This window comes from Xiphophorus hellerii, chromosome 20 (assembly GCF_003331165.1).
Source record: "Xiphophorus hellerii strain 12219 chromosome 20, Xiphophorus_hellerii-4.1, whole genome shotgun sequence".
Classification (NCBI taxonomy): Eukaryota; Metazoa; Chordata; class Actinopteri; order Cyprinodontiformes; family Poeciliidae; genus Xiphophorus; species Xiphophorus hellerii.
In genome coordinates this window covers 17,906,702-17,928,531 of record NC_045691.1, presented here as the reverse complement: position 1 = coordinate 17,928,531, position 21,830 = coordinate 17,906,702, and the positions used below count along the sequence as shown (strand labels likewise).

The window sequence follows — 21,830 nt, the reverse complement described above, 5'->3', positions numbered from 1 at the left end:
ATGACATGACACTGTCATAAACATGACATAACACATGACATAACACTGTCATAAACATGACATGACACCTGTCATAAACATGACATAACACCTGTCATAAACATGACATGACACTGTCATAAACATACATGACACTGTCATAAACATGACATAACACATGACATAACACTGTCATAAACATGACATGACACCTGTCATAAACATTACATAACACTGTCATAAACATGACATGACACCTGTCATAAACATGACATAACACTGTCATAAACATGACATACCACTGTCATAAACATGACATAACACCTGTCATAAACATGACATGACACTGTCATAAACATGACATAACACTGTCATAAACATGACATAACACCTGTCATAAACATGACATAACACTGTCATAAACATGACATGACACCTGTCATAAACATGATATAACACTGTCATAAACATGACATAACACCTGTCATAAACATGACATGACACTGTCATAAACATGACATAACACTGTCATAAACATGACATAACACTGTCATAAACATAACATAACACTGTCATAAACATGACATGACACTGTCATAAACATGACATGACACCGTCATAAACATGACATGACACTGTCATAAACATGACATAACACCGTCATGAACATGACATGACACCGTCATAAACATGACATGACACCGTCATAAACATGACATAACACTGTCATAAACATGACATGACACTGTCATAAACATGACATAACACATGACATAACACTGTCATAAACATGACATGACACTGTCATAAACATGACATAACACTGTCATAAACATGACATAACACTGTCATAAACATGACATAACACCTATCATAAACATGACATAACACCTGTCATAAACATGACATAACACTGTCATAAACATGACATAACACCTGTCATAAACATGACATGACACTGTCATAAACATGACATGACACCTGTCATAAACATGACATAACACCTGTCATAAACATGACATGACACTGTCATAAACATGACATGACACCTGTCATAAACATGACATAACACCTGTCATAAACATGACATGACACTGTCATAAACATGACATAACACTGTCATAAACATGACATGACACTGTCATAACCATGACATAACACTGTCATAAACATGACATGACACTGTCATAAACATGACATAACACTGTCATAAACATGACATGACACCGTCATAAACATGACATGACACTGTCAAAAACATGACATGACACTGTCATAAAGATGACATAACACATGACATAACACTGTCATAAACATGACATGACACCTGTCATAAACATGACATAACACTGTCATAAACATGACATGACACCTGTCATAAACATGACATAACACCTGTCATAAACATGACATGACACTGTCATAAACATGACATAACACTGTGATAAACATGACATGACACTGTCATAAACATGACATGACACCTGTCATAAACATGACATAACACCTGTCATAAACATGACATGACACTGTCATAAACATGACATGACACCGTCATAAACATGACATGACACCGTCATAAACATGACATAACACTGTCATAAACATGACATGACACTGTCATAAACATGACATAACACATGACATAACACTGTCATAAACATGACATGACACTGTCATAAACATGACATAACACATGACATAACACTGTCATAAACATGACATGACACCTGTCATAAACATGACATAACACCTGTCATAAACATGACATGACACTGTCAGAAACATGACATAACACTGTCATAAACATGACATGACACTGTCATAAACATGACATAACACTGTCATAAACATGACATGACACTGTCATAAACATGACATAACACTGTCATAAACATGACATGACACCGTCATAAACATGACATGACACCGTCATAAACATGACATAACACTGTCATAAACATGACATGACACTGTCATAAACATGACATAACACATGACATAACACTGTCATAAACATGACATGACACTGTCATAAACATGACATAACACTGTCATAAACATGACATAACACCTGTCATAAACATGACATAACACTGTCATAAACATGACATGACACCTGTCATAAACATGACATGACACCTGTCATAAACATGACATAACACTGTCATAAACATGACATGACACCTGTCATAAACATGACATAACACCTGTCATAAACATGACATGACACTGTCATAAACATGACATAACACTGTCATAAACATGACATGACACTGTCATAAACATGACATAACACATGACATAACACTGTCATAAACATGACATGACACCTGTCATAAACATGACATAACACCTGTCATAAACATGACATGACACTGTCAGAAACATGACATAACACTGTCATAAACATGACATGACACTGTCATAAACATGACATAACACTGTCATAAACATGACATGACACTGTCATAAACATGACATAACACTGTCATAAACATGACATGACACCGTCATAAACATGACATGACACCGTCATAAACATGACATAACACTGTCATAAACATGACATGACACTGTCATAAACATGACATAACACATGACATAACACTGTCATAAACATGACATAACACCTGTCATAAACATGACATGACACTGTCATAAACATGACATGACACTGTCATAAACATGACATAACACATGACATAACACTGTCATAAACATGACATGACACCTGTCATAAACATTACATAACACTGTCATAAACATGACATGACACCTGTCATAAACATGACATAACACTGTCATAAACATGACATACCACTGTCATAAACATGACATAACACCTGTCATAAACATGACATGACACTGTCATAAACATGACATAACACTGTCATAAACATGACATAACACCTGTCATAAACATGACATGACACTGTCATAAACATGACATAACACTGTCATAAACATGACATAACACCTGTCATAAACATGACATGACACTGTCATAAACATGACATAACACTGTCATAAACATGACATGACACCTGTCATAAACATGACATAACACTGTCATAAACATGACATAACACTGTCATAAACATGACATAACACCTGTCATAAACATGAAAGTGTCTTTATGAATGTCTATGACTGTTGTCATGACGTGTCATTCGGTAAATAACACTTTTAATGCAAAGTTGCTTTAAAAGTTGCTTTGAAAGTCCATTAAAAGTGCCAACTTTGCATTAAATGTCTTTATTTACAAAATAATACAAAGTTGGCACTTTTAATGAACATTTTAAAGCAACTTTGCATTAAAAGTGTCATTATTTACCGAATTACACTTCATGACAACAGTCACAGGCATTCATAAAGACTCCTTCATGTTTATAATAGGTGTTATGTCATGTTTATGACAGTGTCATGTCAGTCTTATGCACACTTGTCAAAAAAAGTGTTACCGACATGATAATGGTGGAGAGAAGAAGGGACAATCTGGGTCAATATTCAACAATAAACCTTTTATGACAAAGTTGTTTTAAAGAAAACAAGTTAAAACATTTAGACTTAAATAAAAAGAAAATTTGAATGAAAGGCAGTATTGCGAGTCGTGTTATTATTTGCGACCTCTACACGACTTCCACTATTATTACTTCTCAGCACATCCTTTTCCCCAGATGCCTATCAGCAGCACCAGAGAGAAACTCTACACAACTCGTCCCTCCCTATTTTAAAGAGCCGGCTTTACTGTCGACGACCCTGCTCAACAACTCTAATCTCCATGTCGGGAGCCAAATTCCCACGAGAAAAATAGGACAAACATTCACAAAAAATGTTTCCCTAGTATTCATAAACATGTATCTACTTTGTAATTTGTCAACCAGGAAAATGTTCATGTGATAACAGAGAAACATTCAAAAACAAAACATAGATACAACTCTCATTGTCCCATACCAATCATCTGGGATTATTCTGACAGTATTTTCTGTCAGCTCAGCTCTCATCATATCTGAATATAGCAGAGCTACTCTGTTACTTGACACTGTTAGCATTTAACACTGTACTTGTAACTTATACTTGTTCGATTCTTATGCTGCAAGAGGTCAATATCCCATCTCAGAGATAAAACCCCACTTAAGGATGACATCCAGGAACAACAAGAGGTAAAATGCTTCTCTGTTTTCTTTTTTTTATGCCTGCGTTATTTGCTTGTCTGGTTAAAAAATTAAAATGTGTTGCTTCCAGGTCAGTTTAGATCTTGGTTATTTTGTATCCTGTCTCCCATACCAGTCCCGGTTGGACAGCAATTATTTAAGGAATTGCAAAACATATTAACTTTCTTTGTATGTAAATATTATTGATACATTTAGGAGATAAATAATAATAAAATGCTTAAACCTTTACTGTAATAGATTTTGACTCTATTTTAACAAAGACATTGCTTTACACACCAATTACACACGACTTTTTATTGAACAATGACAGAATAATCCATTAGAATTTGTGTTTGAAATTTTGACTGAAAAAAACAATTTACACATTCACCTAAACATCATTAATGTCAAAAAATTACATAAAATTTTGTGTGATCCCCATTTGGCCCAACAATTTATAAATAATCAAAGTATGTTTACCATTTATTGGTGTTACAAAACTACATTTTGCTGCAGAACATTGTGCAAATGAAGTAGATAAACGACTCAACCTTACACCCCACATATTATAGAACTAAACAGACACTAAAACCTACAAAATAGCAAACGGAGGAAATGGAGAAAAATAAACGCAAATACTGCAAAAAGTAAGGTATGAAAATATTTAAAATGAATGTGTAACGTATCTTAAGTTTACAGAATTAGAAAAAAATAGTAAAAAGTGAAGTTCTAAATAATTGCTGCACACCTATTTGCACCTGCATGTCTTACTCACACATAAACATTATAACTCTTTCGATCTTATAATATCTGTGGAACTTGCATGATTTTTTTTTTCTCACAAAGCCAGCGTGGTCACAGAGATCAGTCACTGCAGGCGATTGTGGCAGACAATAGACTTGGTGAGCTCAGAAGCTAATAAAAAGTAAGCCAGCGACCAAACATCAGCTGACGCTGGTTAGTCTCTGATCGAATGAGGAGGATTAAATGAAAGAGGATCTCTGCTAGGAGCAACACTGGGAGCACAAAGCGGAGTACTTAACTGTGTCTAACCAGTGAAATACATCATAATCACGCAGTGCTGCTGTTCATTTAGCAAATTACCTCAGTGAGAGTTTTCAGATGTTCCTGATGTTGAGTCTACCTGCTGTGAGTTTTTGTGAACAATGCTTGTGTTTGTTTTGAGAGCATACTGGTGGCTCTGGGCTATCTGGAGGCTCTCAGCAAACAAAAGTCCACCTGTTGGTGGTGTGAGAGATTTCATGGCCTTGATTCCCAGCTCTACAAAATCCCTTTTCCAGCCATGTTACATGGAAAGCAACTGAGCTATTATTAGCAGAAAAAAGCCCAGGAATTTTCCACCCAAACACAGGAAGATTTGGTCATCGCTTCATGTCTGACCGCAGGACGGCCAGAGAAGTGGAGACACTGACAACCAGCGACTTGTTTAACACTGATGTGCTGAAAATACAACATTTTCATGTCAGATGTCTCCCTCTAGCTGTAAAAAGCTATAAGATCTTAGAAAATAAACAAGAATTTAGCAGGCAACTGCCATTTTTACCGCTGAACAGAGAAATATTTGAATGTTTTCTGCAGTTTGATGTTCACACACTCAATCAGTAAATGTTCAGAAAGGTTTACAGCAAAAATCAAACTGACCGCATGTTAACGGGGGTTTGATGGGATATTGAAAAAAGGACATTAGAAAAAGCCACTTTGTTTATTTCATGTAACAAGTTTTGTTTTCAAGACTGGCTTCTTCATGCACAACCCCTTGCCAAGATAAAGCTTCACACTGTTCCTGAGGACTTTTTGTTAATCGTGCTTTTATATATCTTCAATTCAGTTTATTATATAGTGCCATTGTACAAAAAGTTATTGCATCCAAGTAGGCCTATGATAATCGATCAATCAAATTTTATTTGTATAGCACATGTCAGCAACAAGGCATTTCAAAGTGCTTTACATCATATCAAACACAGAAACACAATGCAACATAGAATCAACAATCAAAACACGACATTAAGCCAGGTTCCATCAATAAATTTGTAATTGATTACGTTTCAAATACAATCCTAAACAGGTGGGTTTTTAGTCCAGTCTGCATCCATAAAAGGTTTACCTGTTACACTCTTACTGTGTTATATGGAACAAAATACCTATTGCTATTTTTATTCCCGCTCACAATCACAGTTTAAAACGATGCAGACAGCATTTTAATGCGCTTCTGGCACAAGGCTCCGTACATCTCTTTCACGGAATTTCGAGAAGGGACTCACAAATTTTTGTGCAATTCTATGGTACCTGTTAGTGTCTAGAATTTACAGGGTTTGTGTTACGCACAGTGACCCTCAGTCACTTGCCGTTTTTCTTTCAAAATTATTGTCCAAATTTTGTTGGACAATAAATTGTTCCACTAACTATTGTGATAAACGATAATATTGATGTTTTGACACCATTTCAAGTGACAAATTGATAATGGCATAATAATGAAAGTTTGCCCTCTGAAAGACCAATAAATTTTAATTTTGTAAAAAAAAAAAAAAAAAAAATAACACTTGAAACTGGATATGGAAGAAAAATAAGTATCATTCTTAACCAAACTAAATGACAACATCTACTTGTGGATGAAAAGTGTTTTATTGAAGAATTTTCACACAACAAAATTTTGTCCTATCCAATCTTAAAATAATAATAAATCTCCAAAATAAACCATGATAACCAAAAAAATTTATGAAATGGAAAAACAACATAAGTAAAATGGACTATGATGTCTATATAAACATGATAATAATCCAAATTGAAAAAAGTATCAAGCTCATTTTAACTTATCACGAAGTTAATCAATTAATTGGTTATTGCAGCAGGCTTAAATCTTTTAGCGCTGTAGCACAATTTAACTTTCCGATGACGACTCCGATTCGATGTAAGCTGCAGTTCCAGCTAATTGCAGACGTCAAACAGCGCAAGAAGGACGGAAACGTTTACAAGAGCTTTTAGGGAGCTGAGACAAGTAAAAACGTACTGCATATGTATAATTTAAGAGACAAAGACCTCAAATGAAAGGGAATGTGTATGTTTAATAAATGAACCAGAACAGAGGAAAACTGCAGGAACAGCTGGACAATCGTATATTTTGGGATGACTTAAAGTGAACCTCAACACCGCCTTCCTTCGAAGGAATTTTAATCTGCAGCTGCCTTTATACCAGAAGACTTGTTTATGTCTGTAGATCAAGATAAACCTCATAAACAGGATACACAAAAGATGTAGCGTAGTAGAACTAAATACTTTGTTTAGAAACGCCGACGTTGATGACTCGGGGTTCATGACTTGTTTACAACTCCATGCTCACAACAGCGACAGTAGATGATGTTTACAACAGTAATTTGTTGTCAGAGGGCAAGCAGGTTGATGTGGTCAGAAGAGAGAAGTGACCCAGATCTGGTGCTCAAAACAGACTGCGAGAAGCAGAGGACCCAGCCAAGCGGCTAATTGAGAGGACTTAAATGACTGCATGGCTGGAGAGACTTCTAAGTTATTTATTACTGCGCCAAGCACAGGCTTCCTCAGCAAATTTCATAAAATGTCTGTCAGAGGGAGTTACTGCTTCAGATATGCAGTTGCATCCCTCCAAACAGGAAAGCTGCACAACACTAAGACATCAACCAGTTTCGAGACAAGTTCATTTTTACATGAAATGACCTTTTATATAATTATCACTATACTGGAGGGACAGTTTCTGCTAAAAAGACCAGTTAGCTTACAGCTATAGTAATGGAGCTACGATCCCTTATTAATGGCTGCCACATTCAAGATGTGACATTAAGTCGGAAATCTTAATGTGTACAAGAACATTGAATGTTAAATGCCTCTCTTTGGAATCTTGCCAGAAAGTTTAAATATTTCTAACAGAATAAAAACTTCTCAAAACTGTAACACATATTTTAGTACAAACTATATTGTTCTAATTCTAACATCTCCCTTAAGTATCTCGCATAACATGGCTCTTACTTTCTAATTCTAATGGCTGTATTTTCATTTAATAGAAGGATTTCATGTTTGAGAGCTTAAATGTGAAAATGCTTCAGCCAGGAGATTTTGTCTGCAACATTTGAATACCTTCTTTCTCTCTGGGTTTGAAAAATCTTGCAGAAACCCCCTAAAGAAAAATCCATGTTTATTATTGGCTGTCTAGTGTGACAGTGCTGCACGTTTACTAAAACTGGCTTCTGATTGGCTGATCAGGGCCTTATGAAGACTCCTCCCCCAGAAGCAGCATGAACAGAAACAAGCTTTACCCATCTGAGTCAGCAATAAGACTGATCAACTACTTAACTTTTTTGTTGTTTTGTTTTTTCCTGTAATGTGCTTATTCTGGTTGACATTTGTTAAGAGTATACCTGGATTTTTAATCCAAAGTGAGGAGCATCTGTACACCCTAAAAACCAGCATCAGAAACAAGTATCAGAAGATACAAGGCCAGCTTGTCTTTGCAGGAATGACCAACCCCAAATAGCACATAATATAGTAGATGTAAGTTAAAAACTACTTAATATTTTACCAAAATTAAAAAACAAAAGCGCAAAATTAATATACAATATTTCTAGCAACTACTTCAGAGACAGACAGATCATTTTATGCGAATGACATAGAAACCATCTGACCAAAACTAAACTAAAATCTAAGTGTTCACAAATAAATTAAATAAGTTTAACCTGTTATTTCAAGCATTTATCAGCTAGTCATATTACAATTAATTATAACTCATTGTGTAAATGTAAATGTCCTCTCCCCTCTCTCCCGTTTTAAGTGTTTTAGCATTTTCAGGATAACATTGTAAATAAGAAATTGCTCTTTATATTAATCAACAAGCATCTATTAAAAGATTAAAAGTTTAGATTTGGTTTAATACTGAATTATGTACAGACAGTCTTTGCAGCAGTTCCTGCAGAGTCACACATGCTGAATATTAAACATCAGCCAAAAACAAACTGCCTTTACATCAAATACAAGAACCAACATTAAGTTACGAAGGGGAATCCCATATTTGCAAACTCATTTCCTAAGCTGGAAAGCATAAAAACCTGCATGCTAACATAACATGCATCCGTGTCACTGACTCCACCCCACAGTAACAACTGATACTTCCTGCACTCTCTCTGTGGGACCACCTTTCATCAACACTCACCGGGGCTGGTGTTGCTCTTCAGGCTCCCTCTTTTGGGAGTCTGGGATTTAGGTTTACTCTTCCCTTGTCCATTGCTGTTGGAGGTGGAAGATGACATCCTAGCACCCAAGTTCCTGTTACTACAGGAGCAGAGCGAGTCTGAGCTGTGAAGTGACCAGCAGAGGGGAGCATCCGCTCTGATGCTGGAGCTCTGTCTCATGGTGGGGCAGGGGAAAAGCAGGACCCATGCTGAGCTGCTCACAGCTCTGCTGCAAAGTTGGCTCCACCTCCTTCCGGCCAGCAGCGGGTCAGCAGGCGAGCAGCACAGCGACGCACTAAAAGGACGCCCAAGGCTTTCCCCGATCCTGCGGGGGACCATCCTCCTTGGTTGCCTTAGCAACCAGGGAATGAGCTTCCTGTAGCCAACGTGGTGAAATACAACCACAGAAGAGGCCATTGCAGAAGAAGGTGTGCTGCTAGCATGACAGCCAGCAATCCTGGTAACCAACTTGTACCCCAGCAGCTCAGAGCCAAGGTGAGTGGAGGACGAAAGTTTTCCACTTGTCTAAACTTAGAAGTTAGATCCACTTGGTATCATAAGAATCCCCCCGTTAGCCAAGAGAAGAAGGAGATTTAGATGAACAGCAGGAGATGGAGGGGAAAAAGCGCCAAAGACAACAAACAGAACAGAGAGGATAAGCTTAGAAACCGGCTTAGTATGTAAGCTAACCGGCGAGGTCTGCGTCTCTTTCCTGCTGGAAACTTCTGAGGGAAGCCAGGCAGCTGAAACGCAGACAGCACAGGCCCTCCTGACTGGGCGTTTTATAAATAGGGACAGCCAATGCACAGAGAGGGACAGTAACACAACCTGTGACAGGCTACACGCTACATGCACAACTTTCTAGGAACATAATTGATCACACTGCTTGTCCAAATGAGTATGTCCGCATGTCAAAGCAAATTTAGAAATAAACCTTCACTGATTGACTAGATTTCAAATCAATTCATTCTGATTACATAACGTCATTACGGGACGCTATGCAAAAACAAACAGCTCCAGTTTAAATCCAGTTACATCTAATAAAGCGATACCGATTTATTTCAATGCAAATTTGTGTTTTCATCAGTTCAAACCATCGTATAAAATGTATAGTTGTCATTCACACAGCAGCAAACCACAAACAGCAGCCTGGGATAATGTTATCTGTAATCTTATCAGCCCACTCCAAAACTTGTTACGCAAGACGGAGGACTTTCAAGAATCCAAACTAGTGATGACAGGATTACTCAGCTCTTAAAAATGTTTCATTGAATCAGTGACTTGAGAATCTGGGGCATGAAAAACCTAAAACAGGTAAAGATCCCCACCTAGTGGTAAGCAAAATAATGCAACTATTTTGCACTAGGAGAACTTGTTTCTCTTTTACAGCCAAAATTTCCTGAAATTAATAAATATTAATGCCAGTGGCCCTGTCTTCAACTTACTTGCAATGTGGATAAATCACCCAGGAAGAGGAATTTCACTGTTCAATATCTATGTTAAAGCTCTGTTCATCTGTAGTCACAGCCCAGGCATTCACATTGTGTTTGCACACAGCCTCAAAAGTGTAAACACAGACAACCACTTCCTTTATATAAACTCCAGATCTGCAGTATTAATTAGACAAAGTAGAAATTTACCAATACAGTGATTTATGATTCATCTAGGACAGCTTCAACAAACTTTCTAACGTGTAGAATAGTCTACATAAACTATTCTACTTAAACTATTTTAAGTAGATGTCAAACAGGCTTCTATAGACAAAAATGATACATAAAATAATCCTTAAATATATAGCTTCAGAAAAGCTCTAACAAGAAACCTTTGAGCTTTATTGTCTGACCAAGTCAAAGATCAATCCTCAATATTGTTGTCAACATTAAAAAAAATGTTTTTGGGTGTCTGCAGCCTTTTATAAAATCTGACCTAGTTTTCAGAGACAACTCACCATCTGGTGCAACAGCAACAGCAAAAACAAATCAAACACACACACACAGGCCTAATTTCATCTTAAATAAAAAAGCAAACTACCCTTTTATTAGTGAACACAGTAAATACTCACATTCTTAGGCCTGTAGGACTCAGAAGGGTTTCATCACCAAGTAGCTCCTCAGTAGCTTTTTCTCTGCTTGGTCAGGATTTGTGAGCACACATTCTTTTGCTAAGAATGAGACCACTGTGCGTATCACTGCATGCTGATGAGTCTTTTTTTTTTTTACCCTTCTAGAGCACAGCCAGTGAAATTCAGTGTCTTACTTGCAGAGGCCAAAAGCCAGGAGAGGAAAAAACTGTTTGCTTTCTTTCTGCAAACTGCCTCTCCGCAAATATTTCTGAAATGTGAAAAAAAAACTATTGGGCCTTGCCAAATGTAAGCCTGTTGTATTGTTTGTTTTTTTTTTCTAAAACCTAGCCTTGATTTGTTATTATTCCTGATTCTGCCAGTCGTTACTGGCTGCAAGCCAAACTAGCTTGTAAGAGTTTCTAGCAAATGTTGTTTTAGAAATCAAAGAAGTTCAACAAGTCAAATGCTTGTAAGTTTCAAAGTATTTGGACAGACTTACGCACTTTAAACTCCAGTCAGATTTAGGTTTAAAGTATTTTTTAATATATATATTTTACCAACATGTTTCTTCTGACTGGAGGTAATGTTAACATTTTGGAGTGGATCTGATAGACAATCTGTAGAAGGAGTTAACAATTATGAGGTGAAGAAGGTCTTCCTACCTCAAATACTTACAACTCATCAAAAAATACATAAAAAGCAACCCAAAAAAGCAGCTCAGTTATTATAACAAGGGGACTGGCTGCTGTTTTATTTCAATAACTGTCCTACTAATTATTGAGATGAGTATAAATGTACCGTATTTTCCGCACTATAAGGCGCACCGCATTATAAGGCGCACCTTCAATGAATGGCCTATTTTAAAACTTTTTTCATATATAAGGCGCATAGAATAGACGCTACAGTAGAGGCTGGAGTTACGTTATGCATCCATTAGATGGAACTGCGATAAAGGGAATGTCCACAAAATAGTCATATAGGTCGGTCAAACTTTATTAATAGATTACAAACCAGCGCCGTTCATTCCCAAAATGAACAGCTGTTGCTTCCTCCACTTCCGCACCATTGGTTGTTCATGTTAAATTCTCTGGCTGCTGCTCTATGGGCTCTTTGCACCTCAGCTTCCTCGTTCAGGGAAACGCGGCTCAATCTTTTCCAATCTATTGAAAAAGGCTCTTGCAGGGCTTGTCCAAGGTAACAATTAATGATGTACATCGAGCCGAAGCCCCGACAAGTAGCTGGATAAAGGTTTCAAGATGTTCGCCTCGTTATACACAGATACAAAGGTGAGTTTTACTTTCTTTAAACTTTGTGGCTAACATTAGCTTTAGCTTATGCTAGACATTTTTCTCGTAAAAATGTGCTATTTAAGTATCTAAACATTTTTCATCCATTCTAACGGACAATGTTTTTACCTTATGTTCAAGTATATTACGTGGTTTATTGTCGTTAGTGTCAGAGACCAAGTAACGGGGATTTTACGGTTCAGGCTTTTTGCTTCTGAAGCACAACAAGCTCAGCTTAACAGCTTAACTAGCTTAACAGTTTTAGTTCAGCTGACTGTTCAGGTTTAAAGTTGTTGCTTTTAGTAAAATATGGCCGTGTTTCTTAAGGTCTCCGTGTTATTTCGCTTTATTAGTTTTGCATGCTTCTTGTGAAGCAGGACGGTGTTTACAGTGGTTTGTACAGGCGGATCAGTTGCTCGGCTGTCTGGCTCTGGTCTGCTCTCTGCTTCCCATAAACTCTTTCAGGCTGAATAGAGAAGTGATTCCATGGAAATAACACAGGAGGCTCCTTTACCTTCTGCTTTAGGCTGAAGAAGTTGATCCAGAGTGAAGTGAAGGCTGTAAACTTTGCTGTGCGGCCTTAGCTTTAACTGGTAGCGACGAATATTTACAAACCACCGTCTTCTTAATTCAGGACCGCTTGGAAATCCATAAAAACTTAAAAGCCCATTATATTAGGAAGACAGCAAAGTGCATAGTATTGTTTTATTTGCGTCTGAAATAAGACTTTGTCTTTTCTAGCTGTCATGGTAACTCAAAGCGAAAAAAGAGAGCCGCATTTGCGCATGCGCGGCAGGTGCAAAGAGACCATTCCCGTGTTCTACTGCGTGACTGATCGCCTTGAGCTTAAACTCTGCGTTGTAAGCGTGTCTCTTAATAGGAGCCATTTTGGGGTCTTTACACAAAACCCAGCGTGCACCGCTGGCTGCATCGGCGGCTGCTTTCCCCGTTTCTTCCTCTACGGGGAAAATAAAGTCGGCGTCTGCTTTCCCGTTTCTTCTTCCACGGGGGAAAATGAAGTCGGCGGCTGCTTACCGTAGTTGCAAGACCAGTTGTGGCTCAATATTGGTCCATATATAAGGCGCACCGGATTATAAGGCGCACTGTCGGCTTTTGAGAAAATTAAAGGTTTTTAGGTGCGCCTTATAGTGCGGAAAATACGGTAAATAAAAACAAGTAAATTATTTTTTTCTATCTGATGCTCCTTTCACATCATTCTATCTAGAAAAGCTTGGTCACTGTCAGACACACTTCTTAGTTGAATCATTTTTAATCTAAATGGGTGACTAATTTTGAGTTCAACTGACTGAAAATTAATATATTTTATATTATATATAAAATATAATAAGATTCATCTTAAATAATGATGAATCTTTATTCATCATTAAGATGTGATATATTATATAAGATATAATATATTATATTATATATAAAATATAATAATACTAAAAATGCTATGACAGAAAAGTCATTTTTTCCATATTGTAAGAAAATAGCGTTTAAGAAATTAACATTTGAATGAGATATAGAGAAAACTTAATGCATTAGAGCATTAAGTACACATTTAAAACTTTTATTGCTTGAATTAAGTTGCATTACATTCCATTTCAGACTCAACTTATTGTTTTTTGTTTGTTTTTTTTTTGCTTCAATAACATTCAGGACATTTAAGCACAAATTACTATATTGAATCTGATTAAGTCTTAGTTGGATCTCATCTGATGATTGTATATATAATGAAAAAATACAACTGTAAAATAGGGTGATTTTTGGAGAGTGGGAAAGAGTAATTTAACTTCTTTCTTGACATCTGGTCAAAGTATGATAAGCTTAATTTCTAAATCAAGAATCTAGACTTCTACAATAAGCAGTGACATATCCTACAGACAAAGTTTGAGGTTCTTCTAAGCAGAGTTTTTGAATATAGGTACCTATACTTTGTAAAAAAAATAAATAAATCTAGCAGTTTTAGTGGTCAGTTTTGGGCTTTTAGAGCTATGAAAGTGTCACTGTGTCTGTAGTGATGCTATAGTGCCAATACAAATCTCGTTCCACCTGAAATTCAAGCTGCATAGAGCGATGTTACCCAACCCTGGTCCTGAAGGCCCACTGCCCTGCTTTATAACACCTGAGTAAGATGGTTGATGAAAGCAAAAGCATGTAGATCAGCCACCAAATGAAATCAAGTGTGCTAAATCAGGTAAACATCTAAAACCTGCAGGGCAATGTGCCTTGAAGACCAGGGTTGGGATCCAGAGACCAAACAGGTAGCGACCTGACAAAACCTGGCTTTTGAATAAGGAAGCATTCAGTCATTAAGCCCTAAAACAAAATACAAATTTTTAAAATACATCAAATCAAGATGTGATGTAGCAAACTAGGCATAAAGCATTTCACTTTAACATAAATCATTATGAAAACTATTGCATTATTAGACCTTTTTTTTTCTATAACAAGAGAAGAAAAGTCTGGAAAAAGCTAACATTTTGTCCTGTGTTCTTTAGTTAATTAGTAACATAATGGCACTAATCTTCCTTGACTCCAAGCTCAGAGTATTCAGATAAATATAAAATTGATCTATAACTAATTAAACATGCCTGGAACATCAGCAGAACATAAAAGTGTTTTCGCCCTGTGTTGTGTGGTTTATTAAACATTTAGGACAGGATGTGTACATGTTGACATACCGTTTGACATTGTTGTGATTAGCCGCAGGCGAAAGTGGACCAAAGAAGCTCAAATATAAAGGAAGTGGTCTGAAAACACAGAAAGAAAGTTAACATGGTGGAAAGTAACTGTTCCTACAGAGTACAGCTGGTAGCTTGCTAGCTTTATCTGAACGTAGAAACTGCACCGGGTCATTAAATGTCATTAACACACTCTCTAGATTAACTTAAACATGTTAAATATCCTTAAATACATTAACTTTCACTGTACAGACACCTGAGGAATGTAATTTAAACTATTTACTCATTTTATAATCATTCAAAATAGCCAATAAAAACAAACGTCACTAAAGTAAAGTATTAAGTAGACACCACAAATATATATATATATATATATATATATATATATATATATATTTTTTTTTCACCTTAGCTCAGCAGCTTCGTGGGTTTTTGTGTTTAGACGGAACTTCAGGAATGAAGTAGCAGTTTTAAAGGAGTCGCTCCAGTTTGTCTCCCGGAGGTTCAAAGGTTGATTTAAACACACCCAGAACCACAGAGGAGGCTGTCCTCTGTCCTGCAGGCTTAGATAAGGTCTTATCTACAGTAACTGGAGCAAAGGAGCCATGCTGTCAAAACCCAAACATGTCTGCATGGACGTACGTATGCTTGCATTTAGCCCATAACTTATGCATGTAAAGAAAATGAAAATATAAAAAGCTATTTTGTCACTGTAGATCAGTTTTTTTTTCTTTTATTAGTAGCATCGTACAGTATAAAAAAATACGGGAGAGTTTTGTAATTTATGGCGCTTTTTCTGCTGGCTTTGTAACAATACAGTTTTGTTTTTTTTACATTTTTTTTAAGCGGGGTAAATTAAATAATGCAAAACTAGGTCTGATTTATTATGCTAAAAACGACAACAACAATATTTAAAACTGAAATATGGAACTATTTTTTTAATTTTGTGGTAAGAACATATGACAACTAATTATCCTTTAAATTTATTTTTATTTATAAAATAATAAAACATGAAATTGCAGCCAAAAGGAACGAAAAGTTTACCTTATCATATTTATAGACAGGTGCAGATCCTGCAGATAGGCCATAGTGTCTGTAGAGGGCGCTGTTTTCGTCTGTACACGTCAAAGTATTTTAACATCAAAACTTGTAAGCCCATTGTAGAAAACTTTATATTGACGTCACGGAGAAAATATAAACTTTTTACTGTTCAGGTACGGAGCTTCTCAGAGTATATCTTTTTCTTTACCTGTGGTTTTATGTTTTGCTATATTAAACATTAAAAGTAGATCAAACAAGATTTACTTTTCAGCGGATCAGTTTTTCACTCCTCCCCCCAAAAATAGCTTTTCAAATTAATATTTTTTGTTTTATTTTTCTTTTATATAAAATGTATATATAAATAAGCATGCCTGAAATAAACACATATCTAAAAAAAATTATGATTTTATACAAGAACAGTTATTTCTTAAATATACTGTCACATTTTTTAATCTCATTGTAAACTCTAATATAAATATGGACGGTGACGTGACGTCAAGGGATGAAGGACAGTGCTTGCTAACACAAGATGAGGTATAAAGGATGGCAGGATATCAAAAAATGCGACAAATCTAGTTTCTCTGTTGCTTCTTGAACTTTAAATTTCCTCTAAAACGTTACAGAGTTAGATTTATAAAAGATGAGCTGTGTGTCGCCTAAATGAAACCATAAATGAGAGTGTTAATTTATTCAACAATGATGCCCTAAGCAAGCTCCCCCTTTTGGACAGATAAATTATAACTTTTAACCTAGTATGCTCCCCTTTCTGTACATGGCCCATGTAAAAGAACACCACTCAGTAGGTTTGCATCAAATACACTTTATGTTGTATATTTTGCATCATCATCATGATTTTGCTGCTCCTAATTAGGTCAAAGTTCACCCGGAGGACTGTCAAAAAGAAAAGGGCTGACTCAGGACTTTTAAGGCTGAAGTCCGACATCTCAGCTAACAGAGTGATTTACTCAAACCTTTGGACTTTTAGGAAAACAAGCAGGTTTGTAACAGTTGAATGGTCAAATTTGAAAACAGGATTTTAGTCTGGGAAGGTAGATTGCTAGGTCAGAAGGTTGACCCTGTGTCTGATGAATTATTATGTTTTCATTTGTTTAAATGTAACAACTCATTTAAAAACTGAAAAAGCCACTCAAAAAAAAGGTTTACAGGGTCTTGAGAAGAGAAACAGGCCCGCAGCATCACATATCCTCCACCATGATTAACACTGGGCACAAGGTTTCAAACCACCCTATACTGGAGGGTTTATTGCATAAATGTTCAGTTTAGTTTCATCTGACCAAAACACACAGCTCCAATTAAAATCCCAGTAATGTGAACTAGACACATTTACATTTGTGATGGTAGGACAAAAACAAACAAACACATTTTCTGTTATACAATCATCAACCCCACACCCTCAAAAGAAAGCTGATTTCCAACTTTTCCAAAAGTATAATTTATTGAAATTCATTCTTTTTCCTCTCTGTGTAAAGATGCAGAAGGTGTTTTATGTTTCAGAGATTTTTCCTTCTGCATTCATGCTTGTTGGGAGCTGCAAAGATGTGGCCGTTCTGTTTCAAATCTACCTCTGATATGTTTGTTCAGCCTCTTTAAACTGTGTTGATCAGCAGATGGCTGAAGCCACAAAACTTCAGAGTTTTGTGGCTTCAGAGAAACACAAAACAGTCGTTTTCTGTTCAGTTTTAAAATGATTATTAAAACTGATCATTTTTAGAGCTTATGGGGTTTAAATACACTAAGTGATATCTTAGTTTTAGCTGCATTAAACCTAATAGACAATCCTATTTTAGTCTTTTTATATTTATTTTCGTTCAAGGATTATTTTTTGTAATCCTTTGGAGTTTTTTTAGTTGTACGTTTTTCTGGCTTTCAGAAATCTTTTTCAACATTCTTCTTAGCCCTCAGCGCATTTCCTCTCAAGATTTTTATTTTTATTTTTATTTTTTTTTACCAGGAAAACCTTTATTGCTAACAGAAAAGAGAAAAGTGTACTGACAACATGTCAGACCTAAAAAATAAAAAATGGGGGGAAAAAAAATTCTTTCAAAAAACACATTATGGTAAATCTAGAATCTAGAAAAAAAAAATCAAAAACAGATGGAAAGCATTGACATGTATCAGGGTGAGAAAGCTTTTTGAAAGGCTTTGTGACTCCAGGGAACCACCTGCTGAAATGTGCTATACAAATATACTCGATTGACGGATTGATTTCTTGATACAATAAAAAATCTTTAGCAAAAACAAATATCATTTATTTAAGTATTCGCTGCAGGCCAAGTTTTCAGCTAACAACTCCTCAGAAATCGCTTTGTTGAAGCTGAGATACAATTTTCAGTTTTTCAAACAGTTTTTTCTTTGGTATTTCTCAATAAAAGTAACAGCAACAAATTGTTTCTTTGGTAACAAAGATTCAAAGAATCCAATTAAAAATTGGTTCTTTGCCTTTTGTCTTTCAGTTTAAGTCCCAACACTTGCTGACGATTTGAACATGACAGTCTTTTGTGAACCTAAATGATTCATACAGAGAGTTAAAAGTGGCTGTATAAAAAAAACATGTTTAAGACTGATCAAAAAAGCAGAAAAAAATCCTGGGAAAAAGTTAGAAAAAAAAAGTTTAATAGTTTGGATGAAAATTATGAAGAAATGAAGGATATTAGGTTCTATGTCATAAACAAGAGGTTAGGTGATATCCTAAAATCCCACCATAAATAAGATGCATAAATTATGTTTATGTTTATGTACAGCTCTGGAAGAAATTAAGAGGCCATTTAAAATGACTAGTTTCACTGATTTTACTTTTTATAGATATACATTCAAGTAAAATGAACATTGTTGTTTTATTCTATGAACTACTGACAACATGTCTGAAGTTACAATCAAAATTTAGTATTTATTGCAGAAAATGATAAATTGTCAAAATAACAAAAAAGATGCAGTGCTTTCAGACCTCAAATAATGTATGGAAAACATTCATATTCATTTGAAAACAACAAAACTAAAGTTTTAACACAGGAAGAGTTCAGAAATCAATATTTGGTGGAATAACCAGGAGGTTTTCAATGGGGTTCAGTGCAGTGGGCTCTTCAGTTTTTCCAGAGCTGTGCAGCAGAAATATAAAAAGAAATTCTCCCAAAAATGTCACTTTCTTTTGTATCTTAGCTCAAAAATTTTTTAGAGAAGTGCTCCTCAAAATGTGATAACATCATAAAGTAAAAGCCACAGTTTTTTCTCTCCATATTTTAAAAAGTCATATCAAAGTGAGTCTTTCTAGGTTCCCAATAGAGCAGGCTCCTCCTCCCACCCACCACAGTGCTGAGAAATGTCACTAGGTAATAATTGCCATGGGGATGGCAGAGCCTGCTGAAGCTGGGGGCGGTTTGACTGAGGTCCATCTCTGAGGTGTGAGGCCTGTCACGCACCAGCATCTTCCAAATGAGACAGTGGCACGATTGATTTGATTAGACCGAGCATCTCCACTTTTTTTTTTTTATCTACTTTTTTCTGATGGAGGTCACAGCACTGCTCTGCCCTTTTGAGTTTAAATGTTACCTTAAGGTCAAATTGTTTGAACTGAGTCCTCCCGCCAGGTCCCTCTTCTCTGGGATATCTATGTGAAGCCCAGAGATTAAGGGGCGCACAACCAAGTCGGGAATGTAAATATAGCATTCCCCCGGCCCCCGTAACAGATTGATGTTATTTTGCTGCTTCGTCATTCCGAAATGTTTTAAATTTTAATATCAAACAGAAACACTGAGTGTTTCTAAACAGCAGCTATGGAATGACTATAGGGAAAATAAGCAATCTAAACCAACCAGACCAAATTTTAAAAAGTAATGCTAATAATTAAGAGTTAACTGGAATTAACATTTCTATAATTTTTTTTTTTTGCTAAACTCAAATTAATTGTATGAGCTGCATCCAGGTCTGCATCCACGCCTGACCTGTAGAATAAAGAAATTCCTTAAACAGAACCGATCTAATAACATGAAGTACGGAAAAGATCATAAAAGCAACAAACCCTAAAGAATCTAAAGAATTTAAAAAACAAAAGGAAAGCAATATTCAACATCTACCAGTCTAAAATGGATTGCAAATAAATTTCTAAGGCTTTAGGAAGTCAGGGAATCGATTGGACAGCCATCGTCTTCAAATGGGAAAAAACATTTAACAGTGGTGAGCCAACGGGACTCTACACTATAAAGAATAATTAATGTTTGCTATTAAAATTACAAAAATATAAATCAAACATAATAGTTGTTAAGTTTAATGCTTAACAATGAAAAATTTAACATGTTTATAGTAACAAATAGACCAAAACACTTATAGATGTTTAACCTTTATCTGCTGCTAGATTAGCAACTATTGCTAAAGATAAGTTTGACTCTAGCTAAAGTTTTTAAGTGCAAGCCAGTTGTTATTAATGAACATTGTACTTTACCTGTGGTTGTCAGGAAAACGGTTTCCTTGTCAGCTTCTTCAAAAAGATTTCAAAACTTAAACCTTCAGCGCTAGCATTAGCTTAGCAACACAGCCAATGCTAACGTCAAAATTGCTTTCGAGTTTAGCTTCTTACTGTTAATTTCTCTCTTTTTCTACTTAATATTATGTAAATTGTCAAATGTGATGTGTCTAAAGTCTAAGTCAATATGACATAAAATACGTACAATCTGACTAATTTGTTTAGGTAAAACAATTATTCTGAGAAAAATCAACACATTTTCAGCTAAGAACATTGAAAACATTTTTGTATTTTGCCCTATGTGTCTTTTTTTTTGTTAAACACCCAAATTCTTTGCAGAATTATTGATTGAAATCTCCTTAATTAAATGTATGCAATCTGTTACTCCAATTTTCTTGGTTAAAATCTAATGGTTTGTTTTATCAGTGTTACAGAGCCTTTACAAATCATACAGGCGGTGACAAAAAAACCCAGAACAACATTTACAGTCCAGTTTAAAGTCAACTTGTCCCTTATCTCAGTCCTTAACGAGAATATTTGGTTGTCATCAGACATCATGACTTTTTCACAAATGTACTTGGGTGATGTAGCAGAACAATTATCTGATTTGAATGGCTCAAAAACAAAGACTGTTAGCACAGTTAATATAAATAAATGACCCGCAGTAGTTGTTGCTACCAAGCTTGGCACAAGTTAGTCACCATAAGGGGCCAAGTTAGTTTGAACAGCTTTTTCCCTAAATGAATACAATTAGAATTTGAAAACTGCTCTTTTATATCCCCAGTTGATTCTAAATCAATGAAAAGTGACAAAAATAAAAACCAAAGAAATATATAAGAATGGAAAACCTTTTCCTTTTTCTATGCAGAGGGAAGTTAAGCAGGTTGTGGCAGAAATAGGGCTACAAATTATAAGAGTGGATCCAAAA

The 21,830-nt window shown here is 35.8% G+C and overlaps 1 protein-coding gene across 4 annotated transcripts in view; it reads right to left on the bottom strand.

The window, feature by feature from the left end:
• The window catches only part of ampd2a (adenosine monophosphate deaminase 2a), a 42,339-nt gene extending 26,452 nt beyond the window's left edge, over window positions 1–15,887 (bottom strand). For 2 of the 4 annotated variants that reach the window (XM_032549125.1, XM_032549126.1), the window contains exon 1: window positions 9,331–10,058. In XM_032549125.1, coding sequence (XP_032405016.1) covers window positions 9,331–9,766 — 436 coding nt within the window. In that variant the 5' untranslated portion in view covers window positions 9,767–10,058. Of the gene's footprint in view, window positions 1–9,330; window positions 10,059–11,411; window positions 11,509–15,384; window positions 15,454–15,791 lie in introns of those variants that run through there. The other 2 variants (XM_032549127.1, XM_032549128.1) reach the window with 2 other exon arrangements.
• Window positions 15,888–21,830: the final 5,943 nt, after the last annotated feature.